This window comes from Lagopus muta, chromosome 8 (assembly GCF_023343835.1).
Source record: "Lagopus muta isolate bLagMut1 chromosome 8, bLagMut1 primary, whole genome shotgun sequence".
Classification (NCBI taxonomy): domain Eukaryota; kingdom Metazoa; phylum Chordata; class Aves; order Galliformes; family Phasianidae; genus Lagopus; species Lagopus muta.
This window is the reverse complement of record NC_064440.1, coordinates 2,082,603-2,108,811: the sequence shown is the minus strand read 5'-3', so window position 1 is coordinate 2,108,811 and position 26,209 is coordinate 2,082,603. Positions and strand designations below refer to the sequence as shown.

Here is a 26,209-nt window from a genome sequence, read left to right as displayed (position 1 = left end):
AGCAAGGCCTAAAGGCCAAAACCAAAGTGACCATCACAGCTGTAAAACTGCTACATTGAGTGTGTGTGGGATGGTGTAATTTCTCTTTACATTCAGGAAGGCTGAGTCCTTTACAATCCTCATTAGGAACATCCCTCCTCTTTTTCCCTATACTTTATTTGCTACCTTGTTTCAGAATATAAAAAGCAACCAGTTTGTATAGGGTTGATGGAACTTTGTATGTTGAAACACCACCAATGAGAAATAAATGCATCAAAGGCTTTCGGTCATTAAAAATCAAAACATAATTAAGAAAACAAACAAACATTGAGCCTGGCTTTGTACTGAAGATGGACATGCTTTTCATTAGTTCCTCTTTAGATGACAAAATGGATTGCTGGAATAATATTTCTTTACATTTCATTATTAGCATATAAGATAGTAATATTCTGCTCCATTATATACCCTAAGAAAGATTCTGTTGATAGTGGTAATAATTCTTCTCTACAGAATAACTTGGTTCTTCTGTAGCCTACGTTCATACCCAATGTTAGTTTCAAATTTAAAAATAGAAAACTTTGAATGTTTACATTATTTCAGCTCATAAGAAGGCCTATCACATACACACAGTTTTGACCTATTTTGCTTGCAAAGAAAGAAATTAATGTGGTGGAAGGCCTGAAAGCATGCTGAGTGCTGTGTCTTTGGTCTCTACCAAGTGATCGCTGTTACTGAGCAGACAGAGTTGAGATTTCAAAAGAAAAATAATTATTCCCAGCATCTTTTTTGATTGTCGTGTAGCTCAGTTTTGTTTTTTACCAAAGTGCTTTCAGAGCTGCTGTCTGTATGTGTCCATGCACACGTGTGCTTCCAAAGGTAGTCATCTGTTCTTGAAAAGGATGTGCTTTCTCTCTGCTTTCACTGGAAGTGAAAACCTCAATTGCTGTGATAACACAGTTAAACCTCAGCAACGGAGGATGTGTCACAGCTCAATCAGCTGCATTTTACCTGCCGTATAGGCACAGGCAGGAAGTGTATCTGATGCAAGGATTACAGCTTGTGATTAGTTAACAGCAGGCTGGTGCAAAAGTAAGAGGTTTGTATCATATGCTTTTAGTGATAACTAGAATCCATGAATGTGAGTCAGGCTCTTTTCCCCATCTAGCCATGATACAGCTAAAGATTGTTTTATTGCTGTAGATTCCTAGATAGCAGGCCTGAAAGGACTGCTTTGATCATCCAGCCTGGCAGTAAAGGCAACCACATGCAACAGGGTTGTGTCCTTCTGCATGTGGAATGCAAGTGCCCTAGCTGGGGCAAGGCCAGCTCATTAACTGAGGATGCAGAGACAAGTGCATGACCTGGGCTCTGGGAGTTGTTTGCTAATTAATAGCAAATTCTCCCAAATAGCTGTCCTCCTCTAGGGTGGTTAAACTGTTGGGGTCTTCCAATCTTAGAAAAACTGCTGCATCAAAGCCAGTATAAATTAGGATTACATAAGCCTTGTACATAATAAAACTACCTTTCATAAAGTTCAAAATACTGTTGCACCAAAGGTACTTGGATGGTATAAACTGATTTGGTACTAGGACAATTTAAATTACATAATTTTAGTAAGATCATTCTGTTCAGAACATTTTTTCAGGTTGTTGAAATGGATCTCTTTATTTACAAGTAGGATGCAGATGTCTTTCTCAAGCCAGAAGACAGAATATATCATATATACAGTAGTGTGGTACTGCAAGATACCAGTACAGAAAGATAAGTTTGAAGGAAAAAGATTTCCTTTATACATGGGTAGGTTGTAGTAGATTGTTGAGTCACTCACATAAAAAGTCGAGCTTCATAAGGCATTCAATTCTAATTAGTAAGAGAAAGCTTCTTTTCAAAGTGTAAAAACATTCCCAAAAAGCAGTGCAACATTTCTAATTAGGTGACACGGGAGAATCCCAGCCAACTCCTGTGATAGACAAACTAATAATTAGCAAATAATAACTAAATAAAACCTTGTTTTAACTCTCTGTACTTTGAAAACAATGCTTTGAAAGAAGCTAAACGTTCCTTTTAGTTCTTAAAACCAGTCCAGGGGATCTGAGTGCATTTCCATTTCCAAATGTCTTGTAGGTTTTTCTGTGATAGAAGGAAAGGCTGGGAAGTGAGATTGGTGTTTGTATTTATACTGATTTTGTTTTGTGGATATTCTAAGGGTTTGCAAAACATTATGCCCAAAATCTGTCACCGTCCCATAAGCAAGCATCCAGAGGCAGCCATTTCTCAGGGATCTGTAAGTAGCCTTTCCCTGTAATACCTGGAGTTGTTTAGCATATTTAAAGGGTCATTTAAGAAAAAACTTATAGAGCATCTTTGCAGTATTAGACTGTCAAAATTTGATTTACTGGTTTTATATCCACTTATTAATAAAGGAAAGGCTGTATTGGTATTCATATCATATGTGATGGATCTGAATCCAGTCTATTAGTCTCTAATTTAATTTTCTTTAACCTTGTACCAAGTTTTCTGTATTGCCTCAAAAACTGTTAAACATTTTCAGCTGAGTGTGCAATGAGGCTTCCAAAATGCAGCATTAAACAGACAGATGCATTAAAAATGGAAAACATACTTTCAGTATGTGAAAGTTAAGGGGAAATTTTTCATGGGGGGGAGATATTTGAGGGATTGGATTGAGGAAAGAATTTGGTGTCATTTTACGTAGTTCTTCAGTGAAATATTTTTAAGCATATTATAATGAAAGTGGACTGCAAAACAAATCTGAAAGGCATGTCTTGGCGCACAGAAAAAAGGATTAATTGATTTGGATGTGGAAAGTTGTGTTCCTCGTGGTAAGATAACATGAGTTGTCTGGAGTTATTACGAGATTACAGAAAAGAGGTATTTATTACATGGGTTGATGAAAATCAGCCCTTTGGGTAGAATCCAGTGTCCAGAGCATTTTGAATCTGCTCCAAAATCCAAATGCTTTCTAAACCAATCTGAAGTACTTTGGTTAGAATACTCAGATACTGAAAAGCAAAACGGTGCATCAAAGGAGACCGTTTTTCAGCAGTTGGAAGACTTTGGTCTGGTCAGAAGTGTAAAGGATTGGGTTGCCAAAGGGATGCTCTGTTTGGCAGAGCGTTGCTGGCCATGCTGATCCCTGCTGGATTATCATGTCTCTTTTCAGTGACAGGACTTTGCAAATCCCATAGAGCAGTTCCACTTCCCTCTGGTTGTCCTCTTATGCTTCAGCTTCTTGTCTAGGCTGTCTTAGCATATAAAACGTTTTATAAATCCAGCCCGTGTCAGTGTTAAGGGGAAAAAGAGCCAGACTCAGACTGTATTAAGTGAGTCTTAACCTCTTTTTCACTGCTGTCTTCCTTAGCTCCGTTTTCTTTGTTTGACTGATAACCAGGTATGGGGAAGATGCAGTGGGTGCCTTTTGTTAAATCAGATGTGGAGAGAATGAACCCATTTGGGAGAAGTCTGCAGTGTGCTTAACTTTTCAATGGTGTTATGCTGTTAAATAAAGCAACTCAGCATATGAGGGCTAGTGAAGAATTTCTCTACCAGAACATTGATGGCAATCTAATATTTTTGCAATTCATGCGTAATAGAAATAGGCAACGCTTACGTTATATGAGACTGCTCTGGAACTAACACCTCCTGTGGTGCTGTGTTGGCCCACATCAGAGTAAGATGTTGGTGGTATGGCAGTAGAGGTTAAACCTTCCCTCCAGTATTTTGTTACGTTTTATTGCTGTGTGACAAGTGGCAGCAGAGGGGCAGGGCAGTCAGACAAAACGGCACCTGCCATGGAAGTGCGTATGAAGCAAAGGTGTGTCACTGAATTCTTATATGCAGAAAAAATTGTTCCCATAGACATTCATTGATGCTTACAGAATGCATATGAAGACCAAACAGTGGATGGTGGTGCAGTGAGGCAGCGGGTGGTGCATTTCAACAGTGGCAACAGCAAGATGAAAGACAAACCGCGTTTCAGATGTCAGTGTATGCTTGTCACTCCACGAAATGAATCATGGGATCAAAGAATCACCAAAGTTGGAAACGAGCTCTAAGATCATTCAGTCCGACCGTCCGTCTGTCATATTTCCCTCTAAGCCTCAGTACAACATCTAAATGTTTCTTGAACATCTCCAGGGACAGTTGATCAGCTTATCATAGAATCAAAGAATCTTAGAATCACGAGGTTGGAAATGACCTATAAGATCATCTAGTCCAGCCATCTCCTCATCACCATTGCCACCACAAGCACTAAAGTGTCTGCGTGGATCGGTGGATTACAAACAGGGGACTGTGTATGGAGGTGAACATTGGCCTCAGTGTATTGGAAATGATAGTGGCAATGTTGGAATATTGCAGAGCTTTTGCCAGGTGAGTCCCACACATGCTCACGCAGGCACAGAAAGTATACTGTATGCAAGTTTGTCAGGACCTATTAAACAAGGCTGAAGTTTCCTGGATTGCATCATTACCAGTGACAAGGTGTGGTGTCACCACTGGGAGCCAGAGTCCAAACTGGCAGTCCATGGAGTGGCAACATGTGAATTCCCTATCAGAGAAAAAGTTGAAGATGCAGCCTTCTGTGGGTAAATTGATACGCACTGCCTTTTGTGATGGGAAAAGGGTGATTTCCTGGATTTCCTGGAACAAGGTCAAACCATCCACTCTGTTCACTGCATGTTCACTCAAACCTCCAGAAATCAAACCAGAGTAGAAAAGAATCTCTTGCAACACAAGAACACCAGGCCCCACACCAGTTTGAGGACCATGGAGGACATTGCGGGTCTTGGCTGGACTGCCCTACTTGACTGAGCTCCCCATTATGTAGTCCAAATTTGGCACCTTCTGACTTCATCTGTTTGGGACAATGAAAGATGGACAGCATGAGCAACATTTTCCTAGCAATAACACCATCCTAGCAGCTGTGAAACTATGGATCACCTCTACTGCTGCAGGTTTTCACAAGCACAACTTGCACGCTCCTGTTCATTGCTGGTAAAAATGCAGAGCTGATGGTGGTGGCTATGTTGAGAAATGGCGTTTTGCAGCTGAGAATTTTCTCTATCAAATAGTGTTACTGTGCTCCTTTTATCCATTGTCATTTCCATGGAAATAATTAGGAGGCATTACTTTCAAAGCACGTTTGCTACTTTATTGCCTGCAGTTTGTGCCAATTCGTTCAGAACTGGGAAGCAATCTCACTTTATGTATATTTATTTATAAATATATTTTCATATAAATGCATAAAACCATTCTAGTCACTCACTGCTGAGCTGTGTACTTGCACGGAGCTTCCAGAGAGCCTTAGACTTCTGTTCTACAATTCATTGCACGCAGAAACATCAGTGTATCCTCACAGAGCCCCACTTGCACATGGTAAATTGCACGTTAGGTCAAACCCTGTAGTGTGAATAGCAGTGTTCTGTTTTCTCCTAAGTGTGTTGTTTGAAGTATTTTTGTACCTGGGGAAGAATGGATAATGCACATGTGTTCTGATTCAGTTTTATGTTCCACGTCGCTCGGGTGTTTGTGTTAGTTTACATTTTTTAGCCTCTAGTATTTCTCAGGAAAAAGTCATGCCAATAATAAACTTGGATGGAAGGTATATGATAGAAGCAGCCATTGTATTCCAGTCCGTTGTACTGAGTAAAAATGTTTGAATATTCTCCACAGAAGAGACAGCTACATGAATTCTTTTGCTTCTTTTGGTACTGTTTCAAGCTATGTGCAGTACAGAAAAGTGGTTTATCTGATAAGTATTGCGGTGGTGATGGAATGGGATGTTAGCTAATGCAGGGTACTGCAGAACCAGTAGAAATATAGGGTTACTTCAAAGTGTCTCTTGCTGTTTGAGCAAAAAAGAAAGTGATGGCTTTTTTCTTGTAATGGATGCAGTGTAATTGCCCTAAATAGCAACATGAGCCACAGTAAGGCTGTGCAAAGAGATGAGCAATGCTCTCTGCGATATGTGCTTCCAGTATTTTATATATGTGTTTTCTGAGTCAGATTTTACTGTATTAGAGAAAGTTAATTCTCAGTAAAAAACATTATTTACCTATTTTAGCCTTACATGAGACCTGTAGTAGATCTGCCAATACACCATTCAACGGTAACGCTGAAAGTTAAAGATAAATTCTGCCTTGCTTTTGATGAAATGTCATCTGTTACCTTCTTAATCTTTCATCTTTAGATTTCAGCCCGTAGCCCAGGGCTATGTGCAGCTGGCTCCTTCCCAGTCCATATTGGTTTTGAAAACATTCTCTTTTATTTAGCATTTTGAAATTTACATTTGTAAGTAGCACACGTAAAGAGAATGTCCTGTGTAAGTGTACTTAGAGTATTTTTGAGGACTGTCTGTCTCTGTAGCCTTCTTCTAGTGGTCTGGAGGGAAGACTGCTCTTACTGGTAAATGTAGATGTAATGTGTTGTTTGTACTGCTGTTGCAGAAACGTAGGATCCTTGGACTTAATGTTCTAGCTCAAAAAGCCTCTCCTTACTAAAATCTTTCAGATCTATACTATACTAACATATACTATGTTTTTTAATGTTAGCATAACACTAGTGTTAGGAGTAAGGCAGAACTGACACACAATTCCAAATAAAGCCCATTAATGTCATTACTACAATAGTCATCAGTGCCATTTTCTTTTATGTTCTATAGATTTCTCGTATGTACTGTTTACATGAAATATCCCATGTTTGTCTCACCTTAATAAAGCTTCTGGTCTTAAAAATGAAGTCACGTCTACTTGGAAAACTTCTTTGAAGAACAGCACACTTTGTTTAATCCTGAAATACAGCAACGAAAATCTATTCATAGTATAACATGGGGGGAAGTGACTGTTGATGATATCAGATTTTTTTCATGGGAATACTGAGATCAGTGCAGAAAAACATGAAGATTCCAAAACTAGATTTGATTAGGAGGATCATAATTGCTGTCATTTTCCTGTTTGTTGTATAAGTGTTTGTTGGGTTTTTTATGAAGTTATTTCAATCTAATCTAAATGTAACATTTTATTGATATTATCAACCCCAGAAGCAGATTCCTTCACATTAAATTTGTTCCATTTTATAAACAATTTTTAAAGGGCATTAATAGAGCTAGTCATCTGTTGATAATTTTGAATAGCAGCATATGTGGAACTCCTTGGTTAAATGATACATCTCTTAGTTCACCCAAACTGTGCTGTAACTATTTAATAGAAGTTGCATTGTCTTGGCTTTTAAGATGTAGTTTGGTTGCATCCACGTATAATCATAAAATATATTAGCCAGATTGTATTTTTATCATAACCCATATTATGATGGTTTCATTGACATTTGAAATTTTGATTCTAAGCTCTTTAAATGGATGCAGCTGTGTACATCTTCATGAATTACTGGGCTGGACTGATAGACTTCAAAAAAGGGCTGATGTATTTTCTGTGTCTGTGTTTTGCAGGCTGTTTTGTTGGAGCCAGGAAGTCATGAAAGAAAGTCAAGAAGAGAACTTGGATAATGAACAGAAGATAAAAAGAAAACAAAAAGAATGTGGCATATAAAGGGTATAATACCTGGAGGTATTAGATCTGACTCATATTTATAAAAATGAGACGAGCTTTCACAAAATACAAGTTATCTTAGTCATCAAGCTTGGAACCATGCTGTTGAACTAGAAATTCTCCTTTTCCCCATTCTCCTTTCTGACAGGTAACAAAGGATTGGTGAATTATGATTTTCCCAAGTTGGAAGCACTAATTTTTATCTATATAGTTCGTCCTTATGAATATATAAGGAGTTAAACATTGCATATTTAATGTGGATTATAATGGGAAACTGACTCATTAACAAAAATGGCCACTTTTAAGGACTTGGTTTCAAACTGAGCCGGAGCCTCCCAATGCACTTTGTACAATTTGGGGAAAGATGTACTGAATGGCCTTCTTTGGGAGGCCATGATGACATGTAGTAAAAGGATATCATCTTACTGTTGATATCTTTGAAGACTCATAAACAGAAACAGAAAAATGAATGGTGGAAAGGAGTGTGACGGAGGGGACACGGATGGAGGGCCACCAGCAGTGCAAGTTCCCGTTGGTTGGCAGCGACGGGTGGACCAAAGTGGAGTGCTCTATATCAGGTACGGTTACCTCAAGTGGTTGCTGTTGTTGTTTGCACTGTAGTTTTGCCAGAACGTGTGGTAGATTAGTGACCTGGCTAGTTCTTACACTCAAGGAGTTCGAGGGCGTATTTTGGAAGTGCTAGATCGTTCATCCTGCTGATATTAATGGAGTCCACTTGAGTTATGCCATTTGCACGCCTGCAGCACATACTCTGTCATTACAAATCTAATATTACTTGGTCTTGAAAATTTGATATCCTTACTATACGTTTTGCTTTAGGCACGAATAGTTCTTTATTACTTATTATCGTCATGTGGATTTTAAAGCTGAGCAGTAGCAGATTTAACCTGACTTAATGCCTCCATTATTGAAGCCTTTTACAATGAAACTAGCCAGAGGATTTCTTAGGTCACATCTGAGATTGATGAGAAATTTCTCTCATTGCCTTTTCCTTGCTCAGCACCCGCTTTCTACAAGACCATTTGCTGGTCGTGTTCAAAGGAACAATCAGGCATTCAAACAATTCATGGCATATAAGATAGAACGGGACTTTTTTCTGGCTTCAGCTCAGTTTGTGTGGTGCCACACAACTTTATCCTGACATTCAGCAGCTCTTCTTTGCTGTCTCTTTTGGGTTTACGTTCCAGATCTCCACTGTTACTTTTGTGGTTTACTTACTGTCTTTTGAAAGGAAATTAGATGGTGTAACTATACTCAGTAGCCATAGGAAACGTTTTAAAGCCCATGAAGGTTCTTTGTACAAAATCACTGTCATGCCTCGGCGGGACCGACTTCTACAGCTTGCTCCCATTTCTAATGTAGAAAAAAAATATATACAGGAAAGCAAGCCTAAAGCCAAAGTTTCAGATATTTTACTTATTTTATTTATTTCTTTTCCTAGCTTATAGAATTTTTTCCTTCATCTTGGAGCAGTCTCAAAGAAATGTATTGAAATTACCATTAAGTGTGTGTGCTCAGACAAACGTACTGCAATCTAAAGCTTATCGGAAAAAGATCAAAGTTAGCTTTAACAAAATGCAGGTACATCAGGTTTACATCACATTAATCTAAATGATTATCCATTCATTATTGTCTTATACTTATTCCACTCTTTTCTGATTAAAATAGCCTCTTGTACACAACGTTTTATATATTAACAATATCAAATTCTTTAACGAGTCTCAGCATACTCCAATTTTACACTAAACCACCATAAAAGATCAAATACATTCCAGGATTTCTTGTTTATATTCTCAGTTGGCAGAATCAAACAAAATCCACGTCAGTGATATGCATGTCAAAGATGAATAGCCTTCCCCTTGTATTTCTCATTATTGCTGTAATTTACGGGGCCTCTGCCTCAGTTAAAAATCAATGAAAAAGAAAGAGTTGTTTGGTTTGTGGTGCTTTTTGTTGGGTATTTTTTTTCCTCTCATCGTTGTATCCAGACATCAGCACTTAAAATTCTTTGCTATTTTTATATGCCTAATGAGCCCACCTGTTTTTGAATTTTCTTTTCTACAGCTGTAAGAAACAGATTATAAAGCCCTTAAAGAAGTCTTACGTGCTTAGAAAGAAGTACATTTGTTTATAATTCTGACAGTTATTTGCTCTTCTGTCTTTTTTTAATATGTTTTTTGTTGTTGTTTCTTAATGTTTCTATTCTCAATTGCCTTATGAGAAACACTGCTTTTATTCCAGTTGACCCTGTTAATCAATTTTACCAGTTGTCTTGTTCGTTTTAGGGAAGCTGGTATTATTTCAGCCCTCTTTCCAACTTTTGTCCATGTACTTTCTTTAATCCAATAGTGAGTTTGCTGGTGTTCCTCTGTAAGCCATTCTGCTTCAGGGAAGTCTAGATGTTGTCTAGATGCTCATCCACATTCTTATTTGGTGAAAGGCATGGGGTGGAAAGTAATGGTTGGGAGGGATGAATGTCATCTAATCCAACGTGGGATGTGAGCAGCACTCCATCAGGTCACTTGCTGGCATTGTTAGCTGCATCTTCAAGGATGAACTCTCCCTAAGCTCTGTAGGGAAACTGCTGTTGAGCCCTTCTAAAGGAACAGCCACCCTGAAAATACTGCATTTATCGAAGGAAAGGAAGGCCAAACTGTACTGACTCAAAAGCTAACCAGAGGAAAATAACTGTATGTATTAAGAGTAGATGATCTCAGCTGAATAAGGACTCGGTGTATTTGTGCTTCTTTATAAAGCTTACATGCTTTTTATCAGCTGTCAACAGTTGCTTTGAGTTAAATCTATTAATTAGTTTTTATTGTCAGGTTGAAGCACTGCTTTCTTAGTAACTAACAGCGCTGCTTGGAGATAATCTCTTCCTTTAACCAGGTTACTGCAAGCAAATAGTTACAGTGGAATAAACTAAGAAAAGGTCTTTAATAGCAGGTGGACATTCCATAGCTGTCAGTAACTGATGCAAATATGTAATTTGCTCTCCCATATTTCTTTGGAGTCTTAAAACCCCTGGATGTCCAGAGTGACAAAAAACCTGCATATCCTTTGCAGTACAAAAGCATGAGGAAATTTGTTCACACAGAAGATGCCTTGCCATTACATAGGTCCATGCAGTCCATAACTGGTGTGCAGCAGACATGATTTCTGGCATGAATCAGTTGGGCTCTTCTCTATATCCAGGTTTCATTGCATGCACCCATTTGTTCTGTGCAAGAACCCAGCAGAAACAGGAAAAAAAATGGGCCTTTTCTTAGTTCTGGTATTTCAGTGGGCAGATAACTGTGCATACATGCAGCAGGTATGGTGAATCCTGTAGTGCCACAGCTTCAGTGGGCTGCTCTGTGTGCTCCTGGTAAGCGTGGGTTATGCAGAGCTCGCTTTACACCCTCCTTGGTGTGTGCATATACCCTATGGCTCAGTTGTTTCTAGTCTTCACTATCTCCTTGCACCTGTAGCTGCATTTTGCAGGCAAGCTGTGCACTGGTAAAGCTTACTAAAAATGTAATGTAGATGGGCTTGTACAGAGCAAATGCCAGTTCTGCAGTTCTCCTGTGGGAAGCTGTGACACCCCAGGTGAGGACCTCACCTATGCAGCATGGCTGCTCCGGTGTGCTTGCTCAGATTAGGCTGATGAAGATTTGGCTCTCTGGCCTATAAGTCATTTTTCTTCGTGCTTCTACCATTATTTTTAGATTGCTTTTACTTTGTTATCCTCAAATGTCAGCGTTACACATATTCGACCTAAGTGGTTCTCTCTAAAATAACCATTTTAGGGCAGATCTGGTAAATAAATTACTGAAACTGTTAATGTGACTTTAAATGACATTTGCAGATGTTGCTTTATAGATGAGTAAGTTCTTGTTGTGCGTTAGTTGTTTATACATCAGGTTTTAAGTATGAAAGTTCATCATAGTTTGGAATTTTGACTCTTGGCTGTTTTCATCAACCAGACTCTTCCACTTACGTTGTTTTTGTTAAAATAAGGGCTTTTAAGGACCAGTGTTTCAGCCAGTCCTCTCAAACTGTTGTGTTCTTTTCCTGATGAACAGTTTGGATGGCTAAGTAATAGAGAGCAGTGTGAAGGTTAGAGGTTTCTGACATGAGAACTTCTTTCATCTTATGACTTAGTGATTTTACCATAACAGAATTTCCAGTGTCCCATTTCTGGAGGTGGAGATAATGATTTTCTGGTGGGAGCAAGAAAAATCCAAGTGCAGTTTATCAGAAACTCCCTGGTCTTTCAGTGGGAAGGTTGAGGTTACAGCTGAATAAACTACACCGTGTGCAGCCAACAGACCCAGCCCCAATACTTGTGCTACTGTTCTCCCTTTTCTTTCTGAGTTTTCTCATACTTGAAATACATTTGTGATGTTTTCTTTATAAATGAGATTCCAGCCCTAGAAAGTAGAAGTGACTGTCACGCCTCAGTGGAACTGCAGGGATGGGATCTGGGGGGAGGTTTGTGGGGATTGCCCTCTGCTTGTGTGTTGCACTTTACAGGAGAGAAGATTGAGAAATTCATCTTAGTGTTGTAAGGCAATAGTTGAAGCTTTCAAGTACAATTGTATTTTGAATAGTAAATATCAATCATCTCAATTGCTTTCTTTGCACGTGTTCGTTTTTCTGGGGTAAAATCTTTCTTTAAAATGTTGCTGCTTTTTTTCACTGTTTTTGGTTTCTTCTCCGTTCTGGACTAAAAGCAAGAAGTACTGTGAAACTAAATATGAAATCTTAGCTTTGTATCCAATTCTGTCTGTGTGAGCTGTTAGAATGGTGGATAGAGGTCATGACCTGTCAAATAGCTTGAATTTATCATTTCTGTTTCTTTACAGTCCCAGTGGGTCTTTATTATCCTGCTTGGAGCAGGTGAAGACTTACTTGCTGACTGATGGAACCTGCAAATGTGGCCTAGAATGTCCTCTTGTTCTTCCCAAGGTAAAGAAATAATAATTTCTGATTTCTGCAATGTAATCCTTATCAGCTAACTGTGTCAGCTGATGTACTGTGCCGTGACTTAAATTCTGTTCTGATCGTATGTAGAATGCACACAAATAAGTGGATCTCCTCTCTGCCTTCTCCCTGCACGGAGGCTCAATTCTCAAGGTGATTGAAAGTTCTCCTGTTAAACTGGCAGCTTACCATCAACAGCAACGTGTTCATGTGTGGTGCTCAGACATGGCAGCTTCAGCAGGAGTTGGTTTCCCTAACCAGCTGCTGGGGTTTGGTTCACAGGGTGTATTTTAGAGCAAGTGTGTAGGTATGGTGGGTATTAATGAAATGTAGTTTCATTATTTCCATCAATTTCCTTGATAATTCCAGAAAATGAAAAGCCTTTAATATAGCCAAGGGAGGTGGTGGAGTCACCGAGCCTGGGGGTGTTCAAGGAAAGGCTGGATGTTGTGTTGAGGGACATGGTTTAGTAGGAGCTATTGGGAACAGGTGAGCGGTTGGACTGGATGAGCTTTTAGGTCTTTTCCAACCTTGGTGATTCTATGATTCTATGAGTCTATAGTAATGGTAATACAGTAATGATTTTAAATGTTGGAATTTCTACACTCAGGTCTTTAATTTTGATCCTGGAGCTGCTGTGAAGCAGAGAACTGCTGAAGATGTTAAAGCAGATGAGGATGTCACCAAACTATGCATACATAAAAGAAAAATTATTGCTGTGGCTACACTTCATAAAAGCATGGAAGCACCACATCCTTCACTAGTTCTAACTAGTCCTGGTGGTGGAACAAGTGAGTAATAGCATGCAAAGTCATTTAGCTAACTAATTTTTTATGTATAATTAATGTACACCCCCAAAAGCCTTATATATCTGTGATTGCAGTAGTAAACAGATTCAAGTTAAAAATGGAAGTAGCAATTAGAGAGATGTAGGTAGATAGAAAATGAATCTAAAAAGCAGGTCATCCCAGACTAAGAGCATGATTTTCTTGGAAAAGATATCAGATTGTTCTACACAAAGAAAATACATTAGCTCTCATCTTTTGGAACCGTAGTAATATGTCTGATATTCTGTCACATGGGAAATTAGGGAAGCTGAATAAAGTGATTATAAAGGGATTAGAATGTGGCTAAGGACTTGGCTAAATGGGAAATTGTATTGCAAGGCAGAATATACAACTAAAAATCTCCACTGTAATTTCTCAAGGATTATTTTGGGAGAGCAACCTGGATTAGCATTTTAATTATCCAGATCAACAAAAGTCAAGTAATTTTGTTGATGGATGAAGCGATGAGTTTTATTTGAAACAAAAGAAGATCAAAACATTTTGGAAAATTGGAGGATCGTTGACACCTGGAGTGAAAGAAAAGTTGCAGTAACAAATCCTGTTAATTGTGAGGTTATTCACCTGGGGACTAGAGGAGAAAAGCTATTAGCCCTAAATTATTGAGAAAGAACACCTAGATATAGTAGCTGATCAGAGATGCCTGTGAGCAGTACCAGATGGCAGTATGGTGCACATCAATGTGATTCTGAGACAGAGAGGTACCAGTGTCTTTTTGTGCTTGCTGCCTTCCTGTGCTACTGTTCTTGCTAGAGGCACTCAAGTTTAAATAGAGCAGAGGCTCTTCTGTTAGGGCAGTGCAGAATCTGCTCTACAGAAGTCATCTGAAAGTGTTTATCTTGCTTAGCCTCCCAGAATTGTGGCTGAAAGGGGATAGAGTTGCTGTCAATGAGGGCATCAGGAGAATGACTACCAGGAAACAAAGCTACTTCAGCTAAGATACAAAGTTAGCACTGATAGAAATAACTACAAAAATGGAGTGCATGGAAACCCAAATTGAAAATTTGGTATTTTCTAAGGGTTGCAAGGACAAGAAAAGGTCTGAAGCAGTGTTACTGCAAGTAGTTAGGACAAAGGAGTAAACTTACTTTTAATACAGAGCTCTGAAAGATTATGCTTACGTGCTGTGATGCTTACAACTTTAGGGAAACAACCCTTGATAATTACCATCTGCAGCCTGAATTAAAGTGAAAAATGTGATGGATATATAATAATAAATTGCAAGACAATATGAAGACGTCAGTGAGGTTCATAGTAGTCAAGTGCTGTCGCACTTTGAGATTATTTATGGATTTAAATCTTTCTTTAAATTATGTTTTTTTGCAGCAGAGGCTTGTTTTTAGACCTAACAGTACGATTTCCCAAGTTGCTATGCATTTTCCTTACTGTTTTTTTGTCTATTAGTGTTACTTAAAATACAGTTACAGCTAAAAAGTAAAATAGCCAAATGAAGGATAGGAGAACAGATAAATATTTAAGACACGAATCTTATTTTTACCTTCTCTATTGATCAGAATTTTGTCTCTAAAGGAAGAAGAAAATTTCCCACTAACTTGCCTTGGTAAACAAAACACTGTTTATCATCATTTACACATGCATTTACCCATTTGTTTGGGTTCAGCACTACACACAAGGGTTCTTGTATTTCATGTTGCAGTTCAGTCTTGAGATTTGTCCCCAGAATGGGACTTGGTTTGTATTTTGAGAAGGGCAACGTGTTTGTGTCTGTCGTGATGTAGCTGGTTCAGCAAATAGGATGAAGGCAGGATTTTCAGGGCCATCTGTCTCCTATGGCCGGAGAGAAGGAAAGAAGGGAATTGAGTTCTTGTGTGTAGGAGAATTTAAAGGTACCTCTGAATTTGTTTGAATATGAAATCTTTAGCTCAGTGCTCAAGCTTAAGTTTGCATATTTAGGGGCTGCATGCCAAGAACGCAATCATTTTCCTTTGCTGAGTTCCTGCTGCAAACTGAATTACAAATCCCCAGAGCAGTAAAACTGGCAGAAAGTCCACAGGCTTGGAGCTGCCTGTGAGGGTATTCTTAAAGTAAGGCGCTGAAGGAGTATTTATTTATTGAACAAAACTGATGTTGATGGGCAGAAAAGGGAAGCGGTCTTTTGTGTGTTGGAAGATCAAGTCTCAACACTGAAGTTTACAGTAATTTTTTCCTTATTGTAGGGGTTCAAATGTGTGCATATTCCCAAACTCTTTATCCTGAAGGCAAATGTAAGAGGTAGAGCCCGTTGTTAAGTTTAGCATGTTGATACCAAGGTAATCCGTTGCAAAACCTGCTAGGAAAGCCTTAATTCAGTAAAATACTGCAAGCCACTGTATAATATAACCTTTTTAGCACAGGTAAGAACAGATTTACTCAGAGGACTGAAACTTGGTGCCCGCAGTGCCAGGGAGGGACACAGAGCAGCAAGTATGCTGCACCCTGCCTTGATCAGCCACATCCTCTCAGATCCACGCAATGAAGTGTTTTGCCGAATAGAAGTCAGTATCAAAGTAGCACAGTGCATTTCCCCAGTCGTCTTTATCAGGCACAACTTGTGGGGCAGGGCTTTTTTTTCCTGTAGAGCAAGGAGAGATTAACCTAAACCCTTCTTGGGCCTTGTTCCTCCTGTACTCAATAGATGGTGCCAGAGGTTCCTTTTCCCTGTGATAGTGATAGACTGCTCCTCCTGCCAGCTCTTCCAGCTGGTGCTGTAGCTGAAGTGATGGTGCTGGAGATTCAGGAGTGGAAAACTGGAGATGATATTTAGAGAAAGGGGAAAAAATAAAAGCATATGTATTGAAGTTTTGAAAGAACAGCACTGAAATACATTTTAAGTGGGTAGCAAATGTGCTTAAAACCTGAGAAACACAAGATCTAAAGTTGTCTATGTATATGCAAGTTTTATTTGGGAAATGGAGTTGTGATCTGTTCAACTGTGCTCTGTAGTAGGGTAGTCTGCACCATTCCAGCAACAGTTTGGTGATTTAGGTATTACTGCTGTTGAAGTAAAAGTTTAGCCAAAGGGCTGTAATGACTGATTTCACACACATTATTTGTGTACTGAAATGTGTGATTCCAGATTTCAAAATAGTAACTGTTGTGTTTTTAATATCAGGTGCAACTCCGGTAGTTCCTACTCGAGCAGCAACTCCAAGATCAATGAGGAATAAATCACATGAAGGAATTACAAATTCTGTGATGCCAGAATGTAAGACTCCTTTCAAGTTGATGATAGGGGCATCTAATGCCATGGGTAGGCTTTATGTGCAAGAAATGGCTGGAAGCCAGCAACAAGAACTTCATTCTGTCTATCCTAGGCAGAGATTGGGTAGTAATGAACTTGGACAGAAGTCTCCATATCGTGGCAGTCATGGTGGGATGCCCAGTCCAGCTTCATCAGGATCACAGATATATGGAGACGGCTCAATCTCTCCTAGGACTGACCCACTTGGAAGCCCTGATGTTTTCACAAGGAACAATCCCAGTTTTCATGGAGCACCCAACTCAAGTCCTATTCATATGAACAGGACACCTCTGTCTCCGCCATCAGTAATGCTACATGGTTCTCCCATACAGTCATCCTGTGCAATGGCTGGAAGGACTAATATACCTCTTTCCCCAACCTTGACCACAAAAAGCCCTGTAATGAAAAAACCCATGTGTAATTTTTCAACTGGTATGGAAATACCACGAGCAATGTTTCACCATAAACCACCCCAAGGTCCACCTCCTCCTCCTCCACCGCCTTCTTGTGCTCTTCAGAAAAAGCCATTAACATCAGAAAAGGATCCACTTGGCATACTTGACCCTATTCCTAGCAAACCAGTCAATCAGAATCCTGTTATCATTAACCCAACTACTTTCCATTCAAATGTCCACTCTCAGGTACCCGTGATGAATGTAAGCATGCCTCCTGCTGTCGTCCCTTTGCCAAGTAATCTTCCTTTGCCAACTGTAAAACCTGGTCACATGAACCATGGAAGTCATGTTCAAAGAGTTCAGCATTCAGCTTCTACTTCCCTATCTCCTTCACCAGTGACATCCCCAGTTCACATGATGGGATCCGGGATTGGAAGGATAGAGGCTTCTCCCCAAAGATCACGTTCTTCTTCCACATCATCAGACCATGGAAATTTCCTGCTGCCTCCAGTAGGACCGCAGCCATCCTGTACTGGTATTAAAGTTCCTCCCAGGTCCCCACGGTCAACAATAGGGTCGCCAAGACCATCTATGCCATCTAGCCCCTCCACCAAGCATGATGGACTTAATCAATACAAGGACATCCCTAACCCATTAATTGCTGGAATGAGTAATGTATTAAATCCTCCAAACAATGCAGTTTTTTCCACTGCATCGGCTGGAAGTGGTTCTTTGAAGAGTCAGCCTGGTTTGCTGGGAATGCCTTTAAATCAGATCTTGAACCAGCACAATGCTGCCTCTTTTCCAGCAAGTAGTTTACTCTCAGCAGCAGCCAAAGCACAGCTAGCAAATCAAAATAAACTTGCTGGTAACAACAATAACAGCAGTAGCAATTCTGGACCTGTTGCCAGCGGTGGCAACAACGAAGGACATAGCACTTTAAATACCATGTTCCCTCCTGCTGCCAATGTGCTTCTACCAACGACTGAAGGGCAAAGTGGTCGAGCAGCACTGAGAGATAAATTGATGTCTCAGCAAAAAGATCCTCTGAGAAAACGAAAGCAGCCAACCACCACAGTGTTGAGTTTGCTGAGACAGTCTCAGTTGGAGAGTTCTGGAGTTTCCAAAGCTGGATCTGATTTAGTAAGAAAGCAAAGTCAAAGCTCTTTTCCCATCAGCTCTATGTCCCAGTTACTTCAGTCCATGAGTTGTCAAAGCTCTCACATGAGCAGCAATAGTACTACCAGCTGTGGGAGCTCAAATACTGTTTTACCTTGCTCTGGTAACCAGATGCATTTTGCAGACACCAGTATGAACCCTGGCACTCTTCAGAACTCACTGGCACAGAGTTTACCGTTACGAGGGGAAGGTATGCACTGCCAGAACACAAACACTAACTTTGTCCACGGTACTGGCCCTGCCACCACCAACCATCTCGCAGGTTTAATAAATCAGATGCAGGCTAGCGGGAACTGTGGGATGCTCAGTCAGTCAGGAATGGCTTTAGGAAACTCATTACATCCGAACCCACCTCAGCCAAGAATCCAGGCATCCTCCACTCCAGTGATACCAAACAGCATTGCTAGCAGCTGTAATCAAACAAGTCCTGAAGCAGGTATGTTTCCTTTTAAAAGGATACCCTTATGTTTGACTGTTTGGAAGTATATGGTGACTGCTTTTCAATGGGTTCCTTTTACTTATCTACTTTCTAAATTTGAGTTTACCAGTCTGAAAAGTATGCCTATTTCATGCTCATATCCAGATACTCAAAAATAAATAAGAAAAGTGTAGTCCCTTTTTCTAAACAGAATCATCTTGACCTCCTTCCTGTCACAACTCTTCCCAAATTCCACACACTTCACAGATAAAATCCATGCACATTTGTACACACCTAGACCTCAGTTTTCATCTCTTGCCCAAATAAATTTTTCTGCATCATGCTGAGCTACTTCAACCCTGGAAGGCTATAGCTAGCCTGGTAGTTGGTGTCTAGGCTCTACATGTGTTCCTCACTGCTTGCATTAAATAGTTGAGCGTTGTCAGAGATGGCAGCAGATACTAGAACTGTAAGAGTTTTCAAAATAACCTTTTTTGGAGGCAGAAAGGAGGCTGCCAGGTCCGTGTTTGCCTTTGTCATGGTAATTTTGCTCTGCTGGTAATTAAATGGTTGAATAAATTGTACGTGCAGTTGGAAGAGCGTAGCGAGATTTCCTGATTTATTCATCAGTGAAGACTTTGAGAGGAAGCAAGTCTGCCACTGTTACTAACTTCATCCTCCTTGTTGGTGAAAGGGAGGCAGCTCAGAAATGTTGATTTTGTTTAACTACTATTGACTGAACAAAGCATGAATTTTTGAAGGATGGTTCTACGTTAATTTCTTAGGCAGGAAAGACAAACTATTTGATACTTCAGTATTTCAGCGTGGTTAACTGTCAGAGCGTGGTTTTGATGTAATCACAGCTAAATACATCAGGTCAAATGAAAGTGAGGTAAGCATACAAGCTTGTTAACCCAAGAAAAGCTGATGTGTTCTTGGTCTTCCTCTAAGAGAGCCGCTTATTCTTTAAAGTGCAGAATGGAATTAAATAGGTAAACATTACTTTTAAAAGCCATGGTAATTACAGTTTCTAATGACTTTGGAGGGTTCCTCTCCATTCCTGGGGAAATAAGGCCTTTTTTTTCCATAGCTGTATCAGTGGTTTGTGTTGCAAGCAAGTAGCCATTAATCCTTGCATGGCTGTTTTGCCTTGTCACGCTGACAAAGAATATTTCCTTGTATGTTTTCTGTTCCGAGTCCTTGTACTCTTGCCAACAGAACATAGGTCTCATTTTGCCCTAGGAGCTTTGTTCTGTGTCCCACTCAGCATACCAGAAACTCCCTTTTCCAAGAACTCTTTGGGTTTCCACCTCTTTGATGGTCAGTGGCAATCAGCAGTATGCGTTGTCAGTGTCCATGCTGCTGAAGAAAGCTATGAAGTTGTTGCAACATTGGACTGCATTGCCTTACAGAGAACTGAAGACGCCATTATGTGCCGTATACTGCTGTGTGCCAGCAGTTACCATCAAGAAACTGAGCAGTGGTAATTTGTCTTCTGGGAAAGGATTGAAATAATTCAGGGTTCCTGAAGTTAATCCAGACAGGAACTGATCAAGAGAAGTTTTGCACTGTATAGAAGTTACCAATAAAACATTGCACAAAGCTATTCAGGTAGGCTTCCAAGCATCTAAATTCATCCCTATGTGGGATCTTGTTCCTGCTCCATTGCTGTGACCCCAGCCCTGTGCCACAGCCTTGCCCCACTAGGTTGGTAGTGCAGGCACCACTCATGATAGCTGTCTTTGGGCTGGTGACACACAGCAGCAGCTAATCAGAGCCTTTCTTTGTCTTGCCAGTCTTGGACCTCAGGCAAGCAGAATTCCTCCCAAGAAGACTCATGCTATTGTATTAGGGATAAAACAATAGTAATATCTGCTCTCAAACTTCTGTGGGACAACAGCAACAGAACAAATCTGTATAAGTGCACTGAGCTGCACGCTGCCTTGAGAGAGCTGGGGACAAACCCCCATGGAGAAAGGGGCATCAACTTAAGCAGCTAATACAGTTCTCATCCATAATATATAGAATTGTGGGATCACTAAGGCTGGAGAAGACCTCTAGGACCATCTAGTCCAACCGTCTGCCTACCACCAATATTGCCTGCTAACCCACGTTCCTTAGTACCACATCTACACGTTTCTTTGAGCACCTGCAGGGATGATGATCAGTAATAAATAGATAACTCCACGTGTGAACTTCAGATTTACCTGAAACCTTTCAAACAACCAAGCTTCAATCAGAAAAGGATGGTATTTCTAATACTGTAGGGATAATTGTTAGATTTCTAGTTATAAGGGCTTAAATTGATGCTTTTTTTCCTATCCATATGGTAAATGGCAACCTTGCTTAGGCAAAGACTGCACTTCTGCTCCTCACTGCTGACTGCTTTTGTTTCCTTATTTTTGGTGCTGGGGAAATACGTGCAACCTGCAACTGTTTATGTATTGTTATTGATACCTGTGATGGCTAGAAACCTGGAGAGCCTTTTACTTTCTAAAGATGGAATTTCAGAAGCTGGTGCCTTTGCATTATTCCCTGTGGCAGCGCCCTGAAAACTGCACAGTCCTTCATGCAGCCTCCTGCCTGAGTCATCACAGAAGCTCGTGGCTCAGACGTTAGGTCTGAATCCAATCCATAGCCAGTGAAAATCCAGATAAGGGCATTTTGCTGTATTTGCAGAGGAATGGAAGCGTTCCTGCCTCGAAATGAGCATCAAACGTTGAGAATCTTGCGTTAATGGTAACCTTTAAAAATAAAAGTTTATTTCCAGGCTGCATGCAGTTACACAGAATGTGACTAAAATGGCAAGAGGTATATTATGAATTATTCTGTATGAAGCTGATAATTGTGGTGTATGGAGTTGAACAGTGTCAAGCATGCAGAAGGAGCCGTGTGTGCAAGCTGAGTTGAGCTGTGTATGATGTCTTCAGGAAATTCATACATTCATTTTGAGTTTGTGGCTTTTTTTTCCCCTTGTTTCTACATATTTTAATTGCTGAGTCTGTTTTCTGTTTCTGTGCCAGTATTGGGAATAGCTACTAATCAGTTAATGGTTCCTGAGAGAAAATACCGAGAATCACCACAATTAAATCGCTGATTATTGCCCAAGCTTTTAGTTAGGCTTTAATCACATGGACCAAATTTTATTATTCTGCCTTTTGTCAGCTTCTTGCAGAGGTAATACCCAGAGTTTCCAGCTTTCAGTATGAGTGTGATTGAATTAAAACTGAATAGGTACAAAAATGAGCGTTTTTATTTACAGAGTGGAACGATTTTTTACTTTTCCAATTTTGAACCCTTAGAAACCTGCTGCACTTGTTTTTATTGACAACTTCTGTATTGTTTCTATAGTACTTAAGTTGCAAACATTTTATTTGAAAACAGTGGTCTTATGTGAGGAGCTAGCATCAAATCCACATGGACTGCTTACAGCTGTTCATTCTGGAAGAAGTCTCCTTTTTTTGCCAAGAGATGTGGTTCTGGACTCACTTTCTGTGATGGGTGCTGTTAGTACTTGTGTTAGCCTTTGACACTGAATTTCTCATTACGAATCAAGCCCTCAGATGGAAGCTGAAGGTAGCATCCAATTTGCTAATTCGGCAGCTTTATGGATTTATTCGTTAAGCCACTTTGCCTCCCAGAAGCACTCTTTGTATTTGTCTGTTTGTCTGCTTTTGTTTGTTTTTTGTTTGTAAAAAATGCTGCTTCACTGTGTCATAGATCTTAGTGTAGAGTCTGCTTCATCTATTATTTTCTTGCTGTTAGTCCAGCAGTTCAGTGGGTAGGAAACTTCTGTGCAAAGCGTTGAATGTTTAGCAATGCAAATCCTGCTAAGAATGCCACTTGTATAAAGGGATGCAGGAAAACAAGTGAAAAGGTATTTGGGAGTAAAAGCTACATGTGGCTGAGAAGGGGGCGAACTGTAGCTAATGGGAATAAAGATAATAAAGTATCTGAAATATCAGAAACATGAGAAACTTCTAAACGTTCACCAGTGACAATTAAAGGACAGGTTTGGCAAAAAAAAAGTACTGAGACTATATCCTAGATGAAGAATAGTAAAATTGTATCGGTGAAATCTGCAGTACAGAGAACAGACAGATATAATTAATTGAAGAGGAGCACACAAGACCGATGCCAATCAGTGAGGAGCTTCTATCCCACTCAAACAGAATTTATTTTAATGCAGTCAAGTCTGGTGTAATATAATTGGGAATGGAACATTGCCTTGGAAAACACTGACTCAAAGATTTAATAGACTTAATGCAAACTGTCAGATCAGTGATGTTGCAAAACAGAAGGAAGAAAAGAGAAGCTGGGTAGGTCCTTGGATGCATAAAAGAGAAATGCCCATGGAATTTGGGTGCTCCTGGGTCTGTGCATAGCTTGAGAAAACCAGAGCTTGGCTGTGGCATTCTGGTTAGCTGTCACTTCTCATGAAAGGCCTAGAAGTACTGGATTTCAAAGAACCACAAAGCTGTGGTGGTGGTGGGTCAGACCTCAGGCTGTGAGCCCGGTGGTGCCATTTCTGCTGTACCTGACAGAAGGTCATGGAGCCAGGCTGAGCCCACGCTGAGAGCTGGTCAGCAGGTCAGGGAGTCAAGCCGGGTGGTTTTCCAGCTGTTGGGAATGCCCTGCCATCTGCTCTTTCAAAAAATATGGGCATAGCCAAGGAATTGTGTCACTTGCTGTGGGTATTCATACTTCAGTAGCATCTGAGAGCTGAGTTTGGGTCAGGTTGATGGTTGGACTCGATGATGTTGATGTGCTCTTCCAGGCTGGGTGATTCTGTGGCTCTCTGGTTTTCACTTTGTTGACAGGTGTTCAATGACAACATCCACTGGCAGAGTGCTGGTAAATCCAGCATGGAAGAAGTAGATGGCTTCGTTTTTTTGAGGCTACTAAACACTGAAACGAGCTTGCAGAGTTCAGCTTGACCTAAGTGAAGTTTCACAATCCAGGTTCTTTCTCAACAGTAAAGGTAGTTATGTCAGAGCTTTGTATCTGTTCAGCTCACATCTCCCCTCTTACTGCCCTTCCTTCGGAACATAGGAAATCTCAGAGAAGTGTGCTGCTTTCATGCTGATGGCCCAGGATATTTGTCTGTGTTAACTGTTACAGTAGTTTCTCATCTACCCTCATCCGTTGGGATTTCATCCTGATAGAACCAGGACTTGTGAAGGACTCTTTTCTGCCATGCTAACAGTTGGCTAGAGCTGTTCAGAGAGAAGCCATCAGAGATCATCTTGGCCAAATCAGAAATTATCTTGTTGGTCATCAGATCACCATTCAAAGAAAAATGGCCTTCACATCAAACCAGTGTTCATTTATTTCTTCTTCATTGGTGTGAGTTATGATCTTCAGGACACATCCCACTTCTGTACCATTTGTAATGTGCCCACTTGCTTTTTTGCCTGTGCTGCAAAGCTGAACCTCCTGAGTAATGAATTGCATCAGTCCAACCACAGGATTTGTCCATAATCTACGTGAAAAATACCAGTTGTTGTAAAACACTACAGGGCACACACATAGAAAATGCCATTTTGTATATCTTTAAGGTGTTACATTCTAAAGTAACCCAATATGAGAGCCTCTGGATTTGCCCCCCTTTTATGGATCACTGAAATATAAAAACAGAACTTTTCAACTTAAGATTTAGAAGAGTGGCTGGCTGGCATCCTTTATGGGACTTGTTATGTCTGAGAAAAGTTTCTTTTTAAGCTGAAATAACCCCTAGACTGGATGCCAGACAGCTACTCTTCTAATTATAAAGCCAATTGAATTGTTCTATTGATTTTGGGTTTCGGTGTTTATATAAGCATGTAGAGAAACTTTCCTTGGGGGCAGGGGTGAGGCAGGAAAGTGTCATTACAAGGAATTGCTGTTGTTTGAAATCTGGCATGGCTTTTCAACATTCTGCCCTGTGTTCTCGCGTTGTTATCTTGGGGGGGGGGGAAGTGATTATTTTCCTCTTGAAATAAGAACTGTAAAGAAAATCTGTTATATGAGGAATAAGGTTTCCACGAATGAAAATGTAGGGTACATCAAGTCTGCTTCCTATTTGCTTCCCATTGAAATTTATTTGCTTTTTTGACTCTGGAGAGAGGTCTTACACTCAAAACCACTCTCATTCTCTGAACCTAAAAGAGTTGCTGGCTTAATAGGCATTGTGATGGTGTTAGGTAAACTGTTAACAAGGGATTTTTACAGCACTGACATGAACATACACTCTACCAGGAGATTCACAGTGGAGAAAGAGTGTGGAAGAGGAATAGACATTGCCTTTCAGATTTTTGGATGTTTATCAGCAGCAGCTATGAGCAAATGGGAAAAACTAAGGAAAAACTCAGTTCAAGCTCTGTTTAATTAACTCATTTGTTTAGTAAAGGGAGCTGCAATTGAGTAAACCTCCAATTTAGCAGTAATGGAAGAAGGAAATTCAGTATTCTGTTTGTGTGTGTACGGGTTGTGTTGGGCTGGTTTTGTTTTGAACACCAGAAGTGCTGACTTCTCCAGGCTTTCAGAGGTCACTTACCCTCTTCCTATACCTAAGATGAGCACCTTCACATTACCACTACCTCCCTCATCTTCCTCTTTGCACGTAGGAATAGTTTTCCCCAAGTCAGGTTGATGTCTTCTCACTGGTGACAGGTGACAGGATGAGAGGAAATGGCTTTAAGTTGCACCAGAGGAGGTTCAGGTTGGATATCAGGAAAAATTTCTTTACAGGAAGGATTGTGAAGCACTGCAATGGGCTCCCCAGGGAGGTGGTTGAGTCACCATCTCTGGATGTGTTTAAAAACCCTTTGGATGTGGTGCTCAGGGTCCTGATTTAGCAGAAGGTTGTTGGTTAGGGTAGGATATTTAGGACATGGTTGGCCTCGATGATCTTTAAGGTCTTTTCAAACCCGAGTGGTTCTGTGATTCTGTTATTTTAAAAGCAGCACTGATGATAAAATGTAGAGGAGGAGAAGTCAGAACACACAAGGGCAGTAAAAAGAACCAAGATTGAAATTGATTCAGGCACTTAAGGTACCTAATTTCAAGCATTTATGTTGTCCTAGAAACTGCTTTGGGCGTTCTGCCCTTGTACAAAATTTTAATGGTCTTGGTCTTGGTTTAGTCTGTGTTCAGAGGATGCAGAGACCTCATGCTGTAGTCCTGAGTGATTTTCATCCTTAAATGAGCAGAAGAGCAGAAGAGCACAGTCTTGTCCTTGTACAGGAGAGGAGGCTGGGCTCTGCCTGATGCTGCTGGCCTGGGAGGAGCACTCCATTTATCAGCCCAGGGTTCGTTGTTTCTGTTGTCTCAAGGGAGCAGAGGATCTTGATAAGGAACCCAGCCATCGGTGGTTTGTGGTTAACTGCTGAACTGTGGCTTCTTTGGAATTGAAAGCACCAGGATGGATGCGATAGCAGATAAATATCTTAAATGTTTTCCATTCTAAAGAAATGCAGAGAATATAATTACAGGAATGTATAGCTGTTGGTTCTGAGTGCATAGGTAAGTGATGGAATATGGAGTTAAAGCAGGCAGACGTCCCCAGTTTTAAAGGGATGTGAGATCACATTGCTTCCATTAGCAATGGTCGTTCTGTGAAAGGT

At 40.3% G+C, this 26,209-nt stretch overlaps 1 protein-coding gene across 9 annotated transcripts in view; it reads left to right on the top strand.

Moving 5' to 3' along the window:
* The window catches only part of MBD5 (methyl-CpG binding domain protein 5), a 128,169-nt gene that overhangs the window by 79,791 nt on the left and 22,169 nt on the right, over positions 1 to 26,209 (top strand). For 6 of the 9 annotated variants that reach the window (XM_048954066.1, XM_048954069.1, XM_048954068.1 and 3 more), the window contains 4 exons: positions 7,442 to 8,119; positions 12,410 to 12,512; positions 13,138 to 13,318; positions 16,485 to 18,623. In XM_048954066.1, coding sequence (XP_048810023.1) covers positions 8,007 to 8,119; positions 12,410 to 12,512; positions 13,138 to 13,318; positions 16,485 to 18,623 — 2,536 coding nt within the window. In that variant the 5' untranslated portion in view covers positions 7,442 to 8,006. The remainder of the gene's footprint in view (positions 1 to 7,441; positions 8,120 to 12,409; positions 12,513 to 13,137; positions 13,319 to 16,484; positions 18,624 to 26,209) is intronic. The other 3 variants (XM_048954065.1, XM_048954061.1, XM_048954063.1) reach the window with 3 other exon arrangements.